Source organism: Vombatus ursinus, unplaced genomic scaffold (genome assembly GCF_900497805.2).
Source record: "Vombatus ursinus unplaced genomic scaffold, bare-nosed wombat genome assembly UNPS02014773.1, whole genome shotgun sequence".
Taxonomy (NCBI): Eukaryota; Metazoa; Chordata; class Mammalia; order Diprotodontia; family Vombatidae; genus Vombatus; species Vombatus ursinus.
This window is the reverse complement of record NW_020954551.1, coordinates 38,742,691-38,756,923: the sequence shown is the minus strand read 5'-3', so window position 1 is coordinate 38,756,923 and position 14,233 is coordinate 38,742,691. Positions and strand designations below refer to the sequence as shown.

The 14,233-nt window shown below is 40.2% G+C and overlaps 1 protein-coding gene across 1 annotated transcript in view; it reads left to right on the top strand.

The window, feature by feature from the left end:
- Window positions 1-14,233, top strand: part of CUNH3orf20 (chromosome unknown C3orf20 homolog) — a 244,987-nt gene that overhangs the window by 27,142 nt on the left and 203,612 nt on the right. Inside the window, exons 8-10 of the mRNA XM_027863803.1 lie at window positions 5,086-5,238; window positions 6,484-6,604; window positions 7,833-7,964. Coding sequence (XP_027719604.1) covers window positions 5,086-5,238; window positions 6,484-6,604; window positions 7,833-7,964 — 406 coding nt within the window. The remainder of the gene's footprint in view (window positions 1-5,085; window positions 5,239-6,483; window positions 6,605-7,832; window positions 7,965-14,233) is intronic.

Below are 14,233 nucleotides of genomic sequence, written 5' to 3'. Positions count from 1 at the left end.
AAGGAAGGAAGGAAGGAAGGAAGGAAGGAAGGAAGGAAGGAAGGAAGAAGGAAAAGGAAGAAGGGAAGGGAAGAAGGAAAGGAAAGGAAGGATAAATTTGTCAATCACCTACTATGTGTTAGGCATTGTGCTAAGCATTTTGCAAATATCTCCTTTGATCTTCTCAATACTGTGAGGTAGATGCTGTTGTTATCCTCATTTTACAGTTGAGGAAACTGAGGCAAATAGTGATTAAGTGACTTGTACAAGGTCACACACACAACTATAAAGTGCCTGAGTCCAGATTTGAACTCTGGTCTCAAAGGTGACTTGAAGATACTGGGCACCTCAGTGATGGGGGTTCCAAGGCAAAGACAGACTCCATTGACTTTGGTATTTGGCTTGAGGTCTTAGAAGTGTAGCCCTGGGGATTCTTGGTGACCTATTAGAAGCTGCTTTGTTATCCCAGAAAAAAGTGCAGGCGCTCAGCAAGGGACCAGAGTGCACAGCCCACAGAAAGTGCATGCCCAGCTCTGTTGGAGGTAAACTAATCCAACAGATCAGCTCCCCCCCACCATCACCCCTATCACACCTATGCATTATGGATTAATCCTTGAATGTCACAGCTGGGTGAGACCTTAGAGATCACTTTGCCCAACCCTCTTATTTGACAGAGGAAACTGGGGCCCAGGAAAGTGACTTACCCAAAGTCAGACACCCAGGTCTAGCCCTCCATCCCAGGCTAGTGCCCTTTCCCCTCCAGCCAACTACCCTTCCCAGGGATAGCTGAATGATGCCATTTTTGATTGTTTCTTTCTTCTTCCTTTTTTTTTTTTTGGTAAAAGCATCAGGGGATCAATTTGAATAATTCCTCTTCCTGCTCAGAGGCCTCCGGCCCTGGAGAAATAAAAAAAAAAATTGTCTGAGTTGGCTTAGCAACCTTCCTAAGGGGCTAGAGGACACAGGCAGGCATCCTCCCAGGCTGCTTCAGGAACTCAAGCTCAATTTGGCCTTTTAGCCGAACTGGGAATTCAGAATTTAAACTCCTAGTCAAAGATGTCACATTATTTCTCTAGCCTAAATGAATCCATTCATCACACTTTATTCAGCCTCAGCTTCCAAATGTATAGTAGTATATTAAACACAGAGGGCTCATTCAAGTGGGTTTTTCCCCCCTGCCTGCATTATCCTTTTCCAGCTCTTCACTGAATTTAATAGGATCAACTGCCCTGGTGCCCCATGAAGATGTCCATGAATTAGGTTCATATAAGCTAGCCAGGAGAGGGTGATGAAATATTTATAATGTAAGCACAGTATTCCACCCCATCAAAAGTCTTTGTTTGCTAGCAGGATTATCTACCTGGCTCTTGGCCCCACCACTCCCACCCATACTGAGACCACAAAAAACTTGCTGGTTTGCCAAGTAAGACCCAAGCTTTGCATTGGTTGTGACTAGTTGTGCACAGGCTAGTATCCTGTCATCTCAATGGTGAGCCCATCTTGATGGTCAAAAGTCATCAGTTGGGAGGGTGGTAGCACTAGAGGAATTTGCCTTCTATTTTAATTAAATTTTTTTCAGTTATCAAGCATTTTCTTTCTCCCACTCATGGGGAAAAAAAGAAAAAAAACCTTTATAACAAATATGCATAGTCAAGCAAAATGAATTCCCTATTGGACATGCCCCAAAATGTGTCTCATTCTACATATTAGTCCACCACCTCTCAGCCCAGAGGTGAATAGCATGAGCTCTGCCTTTCTTTAAGGATCCCTGTGGCAGCCCAAGAAAGAGCTGAGCTTAGCATCTAATTAGCACCTAGTTAGCAGGACTAATTGGTTAAGCTACTTATATAATTATAATGATCAAGCTTGACCCCTGAAAAGAAATGAAAAAAGGCAACTCTCCTTACACAGTTAAAGAACTATGGGAGTTAACATTGCATATGTTATCAGACTCAGTTGATGTGTTGGTTAGTTTTGTAGAACTGATTTTTTTTCCTCTTTTTTATTCTTTGTTGCAAGAAAGGGCTCCTTGGATAGATAGGAAAGGATTTATCTATATATGAAGGTGATATTAAAACACAAGATATCAATACTTAAAAAAAATAGGAAGCTACAATATGGGATTTCCCATTCCCTTACCCCAGATGAAAGCTCTTGCTTGACCCACCCTCATATCCCTCTATCCTCTAGGGCCTTCCTAAGGGTGATTTCATAGTGTCCTGGAGCTTCTGTCCACCCCTATCCCTATGTCACAACCACAGAGAAGTGTCCAGAAGTTTCTCTCCACTACTCCATCAATTTCAGTCATTTTTCAGTCATGTCCAAATGTCTGACCCTATATGGGGTTTTCTTAGCAAACATACTAGAGTAGTTTGCCATTTCTGTGTCCAGCTCATTTTACGGATGAGAAAACTGAGGCAAAAAGGGTAAGTAATTTGCCCAGAGTCACACAGCTAGTATATGTCTGAGGCTGGATTTGAACTTGGGTCTTCCCAAATCCAAACCCTGTGCTCTATCCATTTATCCTCCTAGCCACCTACTCCCATCAAAGCTGGCTTCAAAAATTGACTTGAGAGTATATTTTAGGCCTGAAAATTGCTAATTAAAGTTCTACTAATGGTGACTAGATTTATATGATGGGAATCTAAGACCTGGATTCTTCTGATCCTGGCTGGGTTATTCATTCTCTGTATGACCTTGGGCAAATCACTGAACCTCTCTGAGACTAGGTTTCCTTTTCTGTAAAACGAAAGAGTTGGGCTAAATGATCTCTATGATTCCTCCCCTTTAACATTCTGAGAGAGTGCTAGAGTTAGAGTCAGAAGATTTGGGTTCAAATCCTGACTCTGGCCTTAGGAAAGTTATTTAATCTCTTCTGTTTCCTCCTCTATAAAATGAAGGAGTTGGAGCTAAATCATCTCTAAGGTCCCTCTCAGTTCTGTAGCTACAATTTATTTTTTGAGTTTGCACTGGGCTGGCCAAAACACTCTTCCATGCATTTCCAGCAGCAGATCTTTCTTTAGGTGGGTGGAAATATTTGGGTGACACTTATCTGTCTTAGCTCCCAAAGAGCGCCATCAGCATCATCAACAGTTGGACACCAGAATCATTTCAGGTGACAATGATACAATGGACCTGGGAGGAAGGCCATGAAGTCAAATGTTATGTTAGGGTTGGAAGGTATTAGCCCTAGTTTCTGTAAACCACTGACTCCTTACGTAGGTATAATATTCAGGGGCAAGTGCCCCACCTCAGCAAAATGGTGACTACAAAGTTTGTCAGTGCTCTACGGCATGTTCCTACCATCTAGGTTTCTCTTCTCTCTCTACTGCTTCAAGTTCAGATCCTTCATTCACTCAGAAATGTCAAGAGCACTGGATTCAGAGTCTGGGAAAGTGAGTTCCAATCCTCCTTCTGCTACTAAATACTTGTATGACCTTGAGCATGTCCCAGGGCTTCAGTTTCTTCATCCAGAAAATGAGATGGTTAGACTAGATTATCTACAAATTCCATTCCAGTTCTAAACATGTGATCCTATGAACTTAGAGAAATCCTCCTCCTGCCCCTTTTCAAGGGATGTTCACAGTCATGGTGTGAGGACAAAGTCCAGGACTGGGAGACAGGAAGAAGTGTGTCTCCTGTTTCTGATGCTTAGTATCTGTGTAACCCTGGGCGAGTCACTTGACCTCTCTAAGCCTTAGTAATCTCATCAGTAAAGTGGAAGCAATAATATCTCTAGTACCTACCTGCCCCACTTGCTCTGAAGCTCAGAATGACATCATGAATGTAAAGTGGTATGAAAATGTTAAAGTGCCATATGAATGGAAGTTATTATTTGAACAGAGATCAAAGCCTCAAGCTAAAGGCCTGGTGTAAGAGGATTGATGGAAAACAATTCTGGAGAAAAAGTTAAGTGATGTCTGAGAGGGGTCTCCAAGTATTTGAAGGATTATTATTCCAAATGAATGAATGAATATAACACATTTATTAAGTACTTACTAAGTGCCAAGCACTCTGGCCTGAAAGTGCCTGCCCTCGAGGAGCTTACATTTTAATTGAAGTAGACAATGGTGATAGAGGAGGGGTTATCTTGATTTGGAAAGTTATTGGAGTGGCATACATGGACACACCTTTTGGCTGGCTTGGTTTGAATTATGGCTCTATAACTGGAAAGAGGAAAGAAGAGGGAAATGGAAGGATGGTATGTGTAGCAAGGCAGAAGGTGACTGTGGATGAGAAGAGTAGGGAATAAAGTGAAACATGACTAGACTGGACAAGTGAAGGGGAACATAGCAGACCATAAGGTGCCTTTCCTGCCATCATGCTATGAAGGTAGTTTGCTATTCCTCCTATGTATAAAGCCATTTTTGCTTATGGAAAGGAACATAGATAGATCACAGTGGAAGGGAAAGTTCTCCAAGGTCAATCCTGTTGAATCTCTCACGCTAGAAAGCATCTAAGGTAATATGGGGAGCTCCTACAGGTTCATCAGAAGAAGGTGTCCAAGAAGCAGGGAAAGAATGAAAAAAAAAGGTACATTCTTCCTCCCCCTTTTGCAATGGTGGGAAACTATGAGTATGGAATATTGTAAATGCTGTCAGATCCAGTTGAGATTAGTTTTTCTGATTGATTGGTTTCTTTGAATTGTTTTCCCCCTTCTTTTGAAATCTTTGTTATAATGGATGGCTGTGAGGCATTGGGGCAGTTGGGGGGGAGAGTGTGTAAAAAGTGAAGGCAATGTAAAAGCAAAAGAGCAATAAAAATAAGATTAAGAAAATAAGGAGCACCCAATAAGGGTGGCACCCAAGGTCAGTGTGTTAAACATAACATCAAGACCTGGAAGACCTGAGTCTTGTCTTTCTTAGGCAAATCATTCTCAGATCCTTCACATAATCTTACCCACCCTCCTTGGTTTATAGATAAGGAAACTGAGGTCTGAAGAGATTTAATTACTTGCCCAAGGTCATATAGCTAATAAGTGGTAGAACTGGGATTTGAATCTAAATCTTTTGGCTCCAGATCTAGCATGCTTTTTTCTGTAGCTTACTGGGTCCCATCAAGAGACCTGAGAAATTTCTCTTTATCTGACTTGACTGTCCCCATCAGCTATCCTTCAGGACATATTGCTGTGTGTCAGATTCCTACATGCTGCAAGGGAAGATACACAACCTGCATTTTCAATGATACACCAAACTTCCCCATCATGGGTCTGTTTACTGCTGAAGGCCATGGAAGTGTGCAATATAACCTCAAGAACCAGTGAGTTTATTATTAGAAACAGTGATACTGATGATGTAAAATCTGAATGAAAACAAAAATCAAGGGAAAAAAACATTTATTGGGGCAGCTAGGTGGTACAGTGGATAGAGCTTCAGCCTTGGAGTTGGGAGGGCCTGAGTTCAAATCTGGCTTCACACACTTGACACTAGCTGTGTGACCCTGGGCAAGTCACTTAACCCTGTTTGACTCAGTTTACTCAACTGATAAAATAAGCTGGAGAAGGAAATGGCAAACCATTCTAGTATCTTTATCAAGAAAACTCCAAATGGGGTCACAAAGAGTCGGGCATGACTGAAATGACTGAACAAGTCAATGTGTGGTTTGCAGAGATTTGTTTCTATTTGAGTTAGACATTATTGGATGAGATGATCTTTGAAGCCCCTTTCAGCTCTAAATCTGGGCTCCCATGACACTTTATATTCCTTGAAGGGTGGGTCAACTTACAGTGAAGTTTGGAGCCTCTCACTCTATTTGATCCTACCCTTACCACTACACAGAGTCAAGCTTTGAAAATGAAGTGCTTTTCCACTTTCATAGTCTATCTGCTATAGCCCAAAGGACCTCTCCCAGGCATTTTTTTTCAAAGCAGCAGAAATAGGATGTAAGACATACAAATCTGCTTGAGGAGTTGGGGAGTGTCTCTTGCCTTGTTTCCCTGATGATTTTTATTTCTTTCAGTATGGGACTGTAATACAAGGAAGCCTGTGGATTCAAGGCTCTGCTCTGAGCCCCAATATAGTATATTGTGTGTATGGGTGGGAGAGGTAGGGAGTGGATGTTGCTTTCTTGTCTCTTGAATCTCTCCAGAGTTCAGGTGATTTAGAGAGAGTAACAAGAGAAAACAGATTCTGGGACATTTCTATCATCAAGGACTGTTCTATGTCATAGGAGAGTATCAAAGGAAGATGGTGATGATATATGGTAAACATGTCCTGGAATCTGACACACCCTCTTCCCCTCTCTGGATCACCCTTGGGAGATCCTGAGGGGCTGAGACAACCAAGAAAAATGCCACTTGTTACAGTAAAATCCATTAGGATAAACATCTTCCATGGCTTTTAGCCCTGGTACTTGTCCTTCTTTGCCTCTACCTCCCTATATGTAGCTTAGGGAAAGAGGAAACAACCTCCCTCTCTCCCCTTTTCCCTAGAACTCATGAAAGGAAGTCCCATCAGAAGATATACCCTCACTTCCCTCAGCTCATCCTTCTGTGTTTTCTCTCAGCTATCCATGTCTATTTATGATGAATCATGAGGGAGGGTGTATAAAAGACACTACGGGACATACAGTTCACAAATGGAGTTGGACCTCCAAGAAGCGAACCTTGACATCATTAGAGTATAAGGTAGGAGACAATACCGCCAATTCATAGAGTGCAAGTATGTATTAATGGTCAGGACTATGTAGCTTTTCCCATACATTATGAAGGAGAATTATATCTTTCTGAGATTGCCCTGGGATCCACTAGAGTTTTATTCATTCCTTCAATGGAGGAAGAGTGTCTGTAACTCCCCAAGACCCATTAGAACTTAATTCAGAGAAGAATGTTTTTGCAAGCAGCCTGGGCCCCATCAGAGATTTCATTCATTTGTTAAGTACCTATTGTGTGCCCAATCCTGTTCTAGGACCCATAGAGGATACCATGATGAATAAGGCATAGTCTCTAATTTCAAGGAGCTTATCTACCCACGAAGAAGAAAAATAACAATAACATAGCAATTCAGTATATAGTTTAAGGCCAGAAAGAGAGATCTAGAAAACAAGTACTATTAGAGTTTACTGAAAAGAAATCTTCCTAACTGGCCTCCTACTTTCAAATTTCCTAATTTTACACCACCATTTAGCCCCTCCCACAAGCCCCTACCATGCATTGCTTCTCAGAGTTGTAAGGGACCTTAGTAATTATCATCCTTGAATATTACTTTCATCCTACCATTCTGCCTAACAACTTCAGGTGGTTTATATATTGTTCCATGAAATATCATACTTTCTCATCTTCACAACTTTGCCCATGCTCCTCTTCCCATTCTGAATGCCCTCTCATCTCTGGATGGCCCATCCTTACCTATCCAGCCTTTAAGGCATATATTCAGTCCCATTTCTTCCAGGAAGCCTTCCCAGTCCACAGTGATCTGTCTTTGTCACTACTGAACTCATTGAACTTCTTGTCCCTACCACTCATATGGCAAGAAACCAGAGACTGCCTTGTCTTACATTACAAGGATCCCAGTTAGAAGAGATCTGAAAGATGATGAGACTTTCAGGACTTCATTTTGGTGACTAAAAATCAGAAGAAAGATAGTAGAACTATTTCCTGGTGTGTGTGTGTGTATGTGTGTGTGTGTGTGTGTGTGTAGGGGAGGAGCATTTCTTTACTGGTTCTCTAGGGCTCAAAAGTTTCTCTGAAGCTGGGCAGGAGTCATTTGTAGATATATATCATGAGACAAATTTGTGCATTTGCCTTTTAACTCATACAGAGCAGAACAACGGACCTTCAACAAATTTCACTTTATGGTCAGGAAAGGACAACCAGGGATGATTAGGGCAATAACACCTTCCCCATTTTTCTGTAGATGAATGAACAAATTAAACTGAAGATACACAATCAAGATTCCATAAGCATCACCTTCAGTGCCCTGAATGAGAATGTGACTCTAGTCATTTCACCCACAGATTGTCCACATGGAGCGCCCCCTGAGAAGCGGGTAAGATCATAAGATTGCAACTAAGAAGGAACCTTAGAGCTCATCTAGTCTGATACCCTGCCTTTTGACAGAGAAGGCAAAGTAAGGGCCAGAAAAGAGAAGTGAATTACTCAAGGTCATACAAGATGGTAACAATTACCCTTGTCTCCAATTTTATTGATCATTATGATGACCCTAGCACATAGTTGGCCAAGTTAAACCCAACTTTCCAAGGGATTACCAAGGACCACACTGAGATCATTAAGCTATATTCCCCCTCTATGCCTAGATATGGGCCCAGTGACATCCATACAGCCCTGGCATAAATCATCCTCTATGCTGGTATCCCAGCAAGTTTATCTGGGTGAAATCTGATTAAGCTGAATTTAAAGGGCAGTCTTGAAGGAAAAGAGAAGTATAAAAAAAAAAAGGATAATGTGGCCAAAAGGGCTGAATCATAGTGAGTTGGGGTACTCCTGTCAATTTTCCCTTGAAGATTATATGGATATAGGGTTCCATTGCTTGTATCTATGTATCTATGAGCCTGAACTCTTTTTTTTTTAGTATCAGCTGACAGAAGCACTCTCTTTCTCCCCTACTAATTCCTTGATTCTGTGTCTAGCCACCAGTTGCTGCAGTGATAAGGGACTTGTTCAAGTCCATTACCTCCTAATAAGATTGCTTTGTAAAAGTTCTGGCCCTAAAAGAGACTAACTGGGACTGAAACAAAAATTAAGACTTCAAATTGATTAAGTTCCAATAAATTCAACAAATATTCCTCAGGTATCTACTGGGTGCCTAGCATGGTGCTAGATTGGGTGGATTAAGAAAGGTATAGCCTTTGATCTCAAAACACTTACAAGATGAAGGGGTAGAGAAAATACATGTGCATAAAATAGCCATAGGATATCACAAGTCAAGTGTCCAGTGTGTGATACAGACTAAGCACATTTGGAATTTGGAGATGGGGGAGATTGAGACAACTCTTTATGGAATGAAAAGAAATGCTGCTTTATTTCCTTTTGGACTGAAAAATGAAATTCTCAAAATATAACCAAGACAAAGGCTAGGTTTGCCTGTCGTAAGTTCCCAATCTGGTCAAATTCAGAAAACTTTTGTCAGTGTAGTACCATTAACACAAGAGTCATTATTCTTATGACATCATTATTTTTGCCATAGCATGCTGTGGTATGGAAGACAGTATTTCTAATTATAGTAATAGTAATAACTGGCATTTCTATAACATGTTAAAGGTTTATAAAATGTTTTATAAGCATTAACTCCTTTAAGTCTAAAATACAAGAACTATAGGTATTGTTTATCCCCATTTTACAAATGAGAAAACCTAGGCTCAGAAAAGTTAAGTGACTAATAATAAACATTGAATCTAGAGCCAGAGGACCTGAGTTCAAATCCTACCTCTGAATCCAACGTATTTGATTACAGGCAAGTCAGTCATCCTCTTTGAACCTGTTCTTTCATCTTTAAATTTTGAGGCTGCTCAGTATAAATATAAGTATTAGACCCAAAGTCATGATCAGTTTGTCAGCTTTACCTATTACCACCCATTGTCAGTTAGCAGAGACTGTGACTGAGAAGAAATGAGACATAGGTAGGACAAAAATGAAAAGAAATGTCTGGAATATAAGACTAAGAGGACAGCTTAGGTAGGTGCCATAGTGAGAGACTCGAAGTTACCACAGGCCAACAGAATGTCATAACATCGAGTAGAAGTGGTGAGACTCATAGAATTTCAGCACCAGGTTCCTGGTGGACAGCTCCATCAGCATATCAAACTCAGCACATCCAAAACAGAACTCATCCTATCTCCCTCCCCTCACCAAATCTATCCCTCTTGCAAAATTTAATTCAATTAAGTTCAACAAACATATTAAATGCATTCTATGTGCCAGACATTGTACTTTTGTCTGTTTCTGGAATTACCATCCTTTCATTCACTCTGCTTTGTAATCTTAGAAGAGTAGCATCCTTGATTTTGCTCTCACTCACATACCCCAATCAGTGGCCAATTCCATGCCATTTCCATTCTTTCTCTACAACATCTCTCACATCTATCTCCATTCTCTCCAGCTATCAACTTAGTTCAGGCCCTCATCACTCCTTACCTAGACTACTACAGTAGCCTCCTAATTGATTTCCCTACGCTTCTGGTCTCTCCTCTCTCCAATTCAATTTGACAAAATAATCTTCCTAAAGTACAGATCTGACCATGTCATTCCTTGCTTAAGAATATTCAGTGACTCTATTGATCCTAGAATAAAATACAAATTTCTCAGCTTGGTATTTAAATTCCCTCATGGGCCGTCTCCAACCTACCTCTCCAGGATTATTGACATGCTCTTCAAGTATTCTGTGTTCTATCCAAAGTGCTTTACTTGCTGTTCTCTGAACTAGGCATTCTATCTCTTGCCTTTCTATCAGCTGTCACCCATTCTTGGAATGTACTCCCTCCTCACTTCGGCCTCTTAGAATTATTGGCCTTTAACACTCAGTTAAGGTGCCACCTCCTATGAGAATTCCCCTAGCTATTGGTGTTTTTCTTCTTCCTCATGTTATTTTGTCCAGGGTGTCCCAGGTAGCTTAGTACAGTTTTAAGTACTAAAATTTACAACTGCCCTAAAACTTTTGGGACCCCTTGTATTTATTTACCTATATCTATATTGTCATAGCCCCTACTCAACCAGTAGACTATCAATTCCTTGAGAACTTTTTATTTGGCATTTCTAACTTTAGCACAGTGCCTTATACATAGTAGGTACTTGATAAATACTAGCTAAATTTAATTTGATTTAATTTAATTATAGGTGGGAAATGCAAATTATAAATTATCTAGTCCAAATCCCTGGCTTTATAGATCCTAAAGCCAAAGGATATGAAGTGATTAAAGTCACATCAAATTATAGGATAATAAATTTAAAAATGGCAACCACTTCAGGTGCCATCTTGTTCAAAATGATTATTTTACAGATGAGAAAACTGAGGCCCCAGAGAGGTCAAGTGACCCGTTAGGGGTCACATTATAAGTGGCAGAACTAAGATTTGAATCCTGGACCTATGACACCAAATCCAGTAACAGAAAGGGGAGATATGATAGAAAGGGAATAGAAGGTAGTATGAGAAATTGTGATACTCTTAAGAAAAACTTTACCTACTCCATAATTTTATATCTGGCTGTTTCCACATAAACAAATTAGTTTAAAAGTTGGCATGATAAATATATTCAAAAAGAAAAGTACTTGGTATACTGGCTTTGGATTTCTCATCACTGTGTCCAACTCAAGGAATCCAACTCTTCTTCCTTTGCTCGTCTGTTTTCCAATCCTCAGACTGGGGTTTATGACTTGCCAGCAAAAGCAAATATTTCTTGAAAAGGAAGCAGATGAACAATGAGTTTCCCCCTCCTTTCTTCCCCTTTAAAAACTCTGTCACAAGGAACCTTATTAAATGGCCTCCCCAGGCACCCATAGCACAGTGAAGACCAACCCAGTTGGAGCAACAGCGAAAACTGCCTTCAAAGCAAGCACAGCTTTTAAGGGTCCCATAGCCTGGTTTTCCACTAAATATTTATATGCAGCTGTGCTTTGGAAAGTAGGCAGCTCGTCAATTTAAATGTTTTATTGGCCCAAAAGACAGGCACTATGGGCTGTCCTATTGATGGATTTTTCAGTTTTTTTCCTATTAATTGGTACATCCTTTCGATTGTGGGATGGATTGCAGTTCTAACAGTACCTCTTATTTCAGAGCTTCCAGTTTTCTTGCATTTAGGAAGATTTTGTTTAATCAGAGAAGACTCTCATGCCTAACTGAAGGGGCATATTCTCTAATAGATAATGTTTTATCCACATTGTAACCATTAGGGGATCTTGGATGTGATGACATGTAAAGACCCCCCAACAATAAGGTTCTATGATTCTATATTATTGTTTGATGAGGGTATTTCCAGGCTATTTGGTGTAGACTTCCCTCTCCCCTCCCCTTTCTTTTTTTTAAGGCAATTGAGGTTAAGTGACTTGCCCAGCATCACACAGCTAGTAAGTGTCAAGCGTTTGGTCTGAGGCCGGATTTGAACTCAGGTCCTCCTGACTTCAGGGCCAGTGCTCTATCCACTGCACCACCTAGCTGCCCCTCCCCTCCCCTTTCTGAGAGTTATTTATTCTTACTTCCTCCAGATTCTTCAAAGGGAGGTTGCCTAACTATTTTTTAGGAACGTTGTGGGGGTGGGGTTCTTATTCAGGACTGGATTGGAGTGCATAATCCCTGAAGTCTCTTCCAACTCCAAGGTTCCATGTGTGTTTTCTTGCTCCTTCCTTTATTGAAGCTGTGTGGCGTGGTAGATCAAACACAGAATGAGAGTCAAGAACCCATGGCTTCAAACAAGTTATGTTTTGTCTCATGAAGGGGTAGTTGGTGCCTCTGAAGTTTAAGGAGCAGTTTCTGCTCCAAAGAGCAATAATGTAGACCCACAGGTGCCATGAAGAGAGGGATGACATAATGAAGCATCAAAGAACAATGAAATAAGTGACTTCATTGGTTGGAAACTTTCTGCTGAGCAATATCAAAGCAGCTATTTTTCAACCTGGAATTAATAATATAGACATCTGTGGCCTAATGAGGGCATATTGTGAGACATGATGAATCTTCCAAGACTTTACAAACCTGATCACTACTATGAGCTTCTGGCAGTTTGTGTAGGGACAAATAATATTGTCAGAAGAGCCGTGCAAAGCATAGCTAGGGATTATAAAGTCTTGGCCAAGAAATTGAAAGTTTTAGGGGTACAGGTGTTATTTTCATTACTTCTTCCCAATGGAAGACAAGGAGGGAGAGAGAGAGAGATAGAGAGAGAGAGAGAAAGAGAGAGACAGAGAGATTTGATGGTCATAAGTTTTTTTACCCACTTCCTAATAGAAGGTTAATGGATTCAAGACACAGATTGAGACATACATTTTTGGACCTGGACAATATGGAACTTTGTTTTGTTCAGCTATGTATATTTATTACAAGTGTTTTGTTTTCCTTTCTTCTTTAAAACTGAGCTTCTTTATTGAAAAACAAAATGTAAATATAGTGAGTGGGAAAACATGATGGAAAGCACTTTGGTGAAGATCAACGGAGGGAAAAATGAAAGTCATAATTGTCATAATTGTATAATACAGACCATCTGAATGAGAGGAAAAAGTAAATGGGCAATTGGGTAAATATCAGAAGCCTGGCTCAGAGGCATGATATGGTATTGATAGGGGACTTAATTTTCTGAACATTTGCTGGAGCATTCTCTGTTAAAAGTAGAATAGCTAATGATGATGGTGCTTTATGCTAATTTCATCATTCACAAGGTAGAGCAAAGGATGAAAAAAACTGCTCTTCTAGACTTGATTCTGACCAACAAGAGGGAGGTGGCTGCTGAAATGGAAATGATTAACACATTGGGGGAAGTTAGCACTTCATATTGGAATTTGTGACAATGTCAATGAAAGCCAGGAAATGTTTGACAAATACTTTAGATTTTATAAAAGCAGACTCCAAAAGATTTAGAGCAAATATAAATAGTTTCACAAAGCCTAAATTTCTGCAGGGTAAGTCAACCTAGGAAGGATAGAAATCTCAGAATCTAAGAAGAAGAAAATTCTGAAGACCCAAACAGAAATAATTTTTGTAAGAAAGTAAATGGAAAGTTTAAAGAAACCAATATGGATGCACAAAGTGATCATCAGCCAACTTGGATTTAAAGAGATATTTATAAAAAATGGAAGCAAGGTCAGGAAATGGAAGATGAATGCAAAAAGTGTGACAAATTGCTGGAAGAGGTGTCAGGAGCACTGGAGCTCAGAATGAGATGGTGTTCCAGTTTTCCAAAAAGAAGAAGGAAGAAAGCAGATTCTGCAAACTATGGGTTAGTGAATTTGGCTCTGAATCCTGGAAAAAATTCTAGAATGACTTATCAAAGGGCTGGATAGTGAGCATCTAGGAAAGGAAGCAGTGGACACAAAAAGTCGGTATAGCTTCCTTAAGTGCAGATCATTCTCCTTTTTTATGTGGTTCCTGGAACGAAGATCTGGAGAATTCTGTAGATTTCAGTGAAGTATCTGACAAATTTTTACATGTTATCCTTGTGGACAAAATGGAAATATGTGGTCTAGATAGCCATACCAAAGGGAAGATTGAGAACTATTTGAATTTCTGGTATCAAAGAGTATGGCTATGGGTTGATGTCAATCTATAAGGAAGTCTTTATTAAAAGTCTCCATCATCTTCCAATACATATTTTA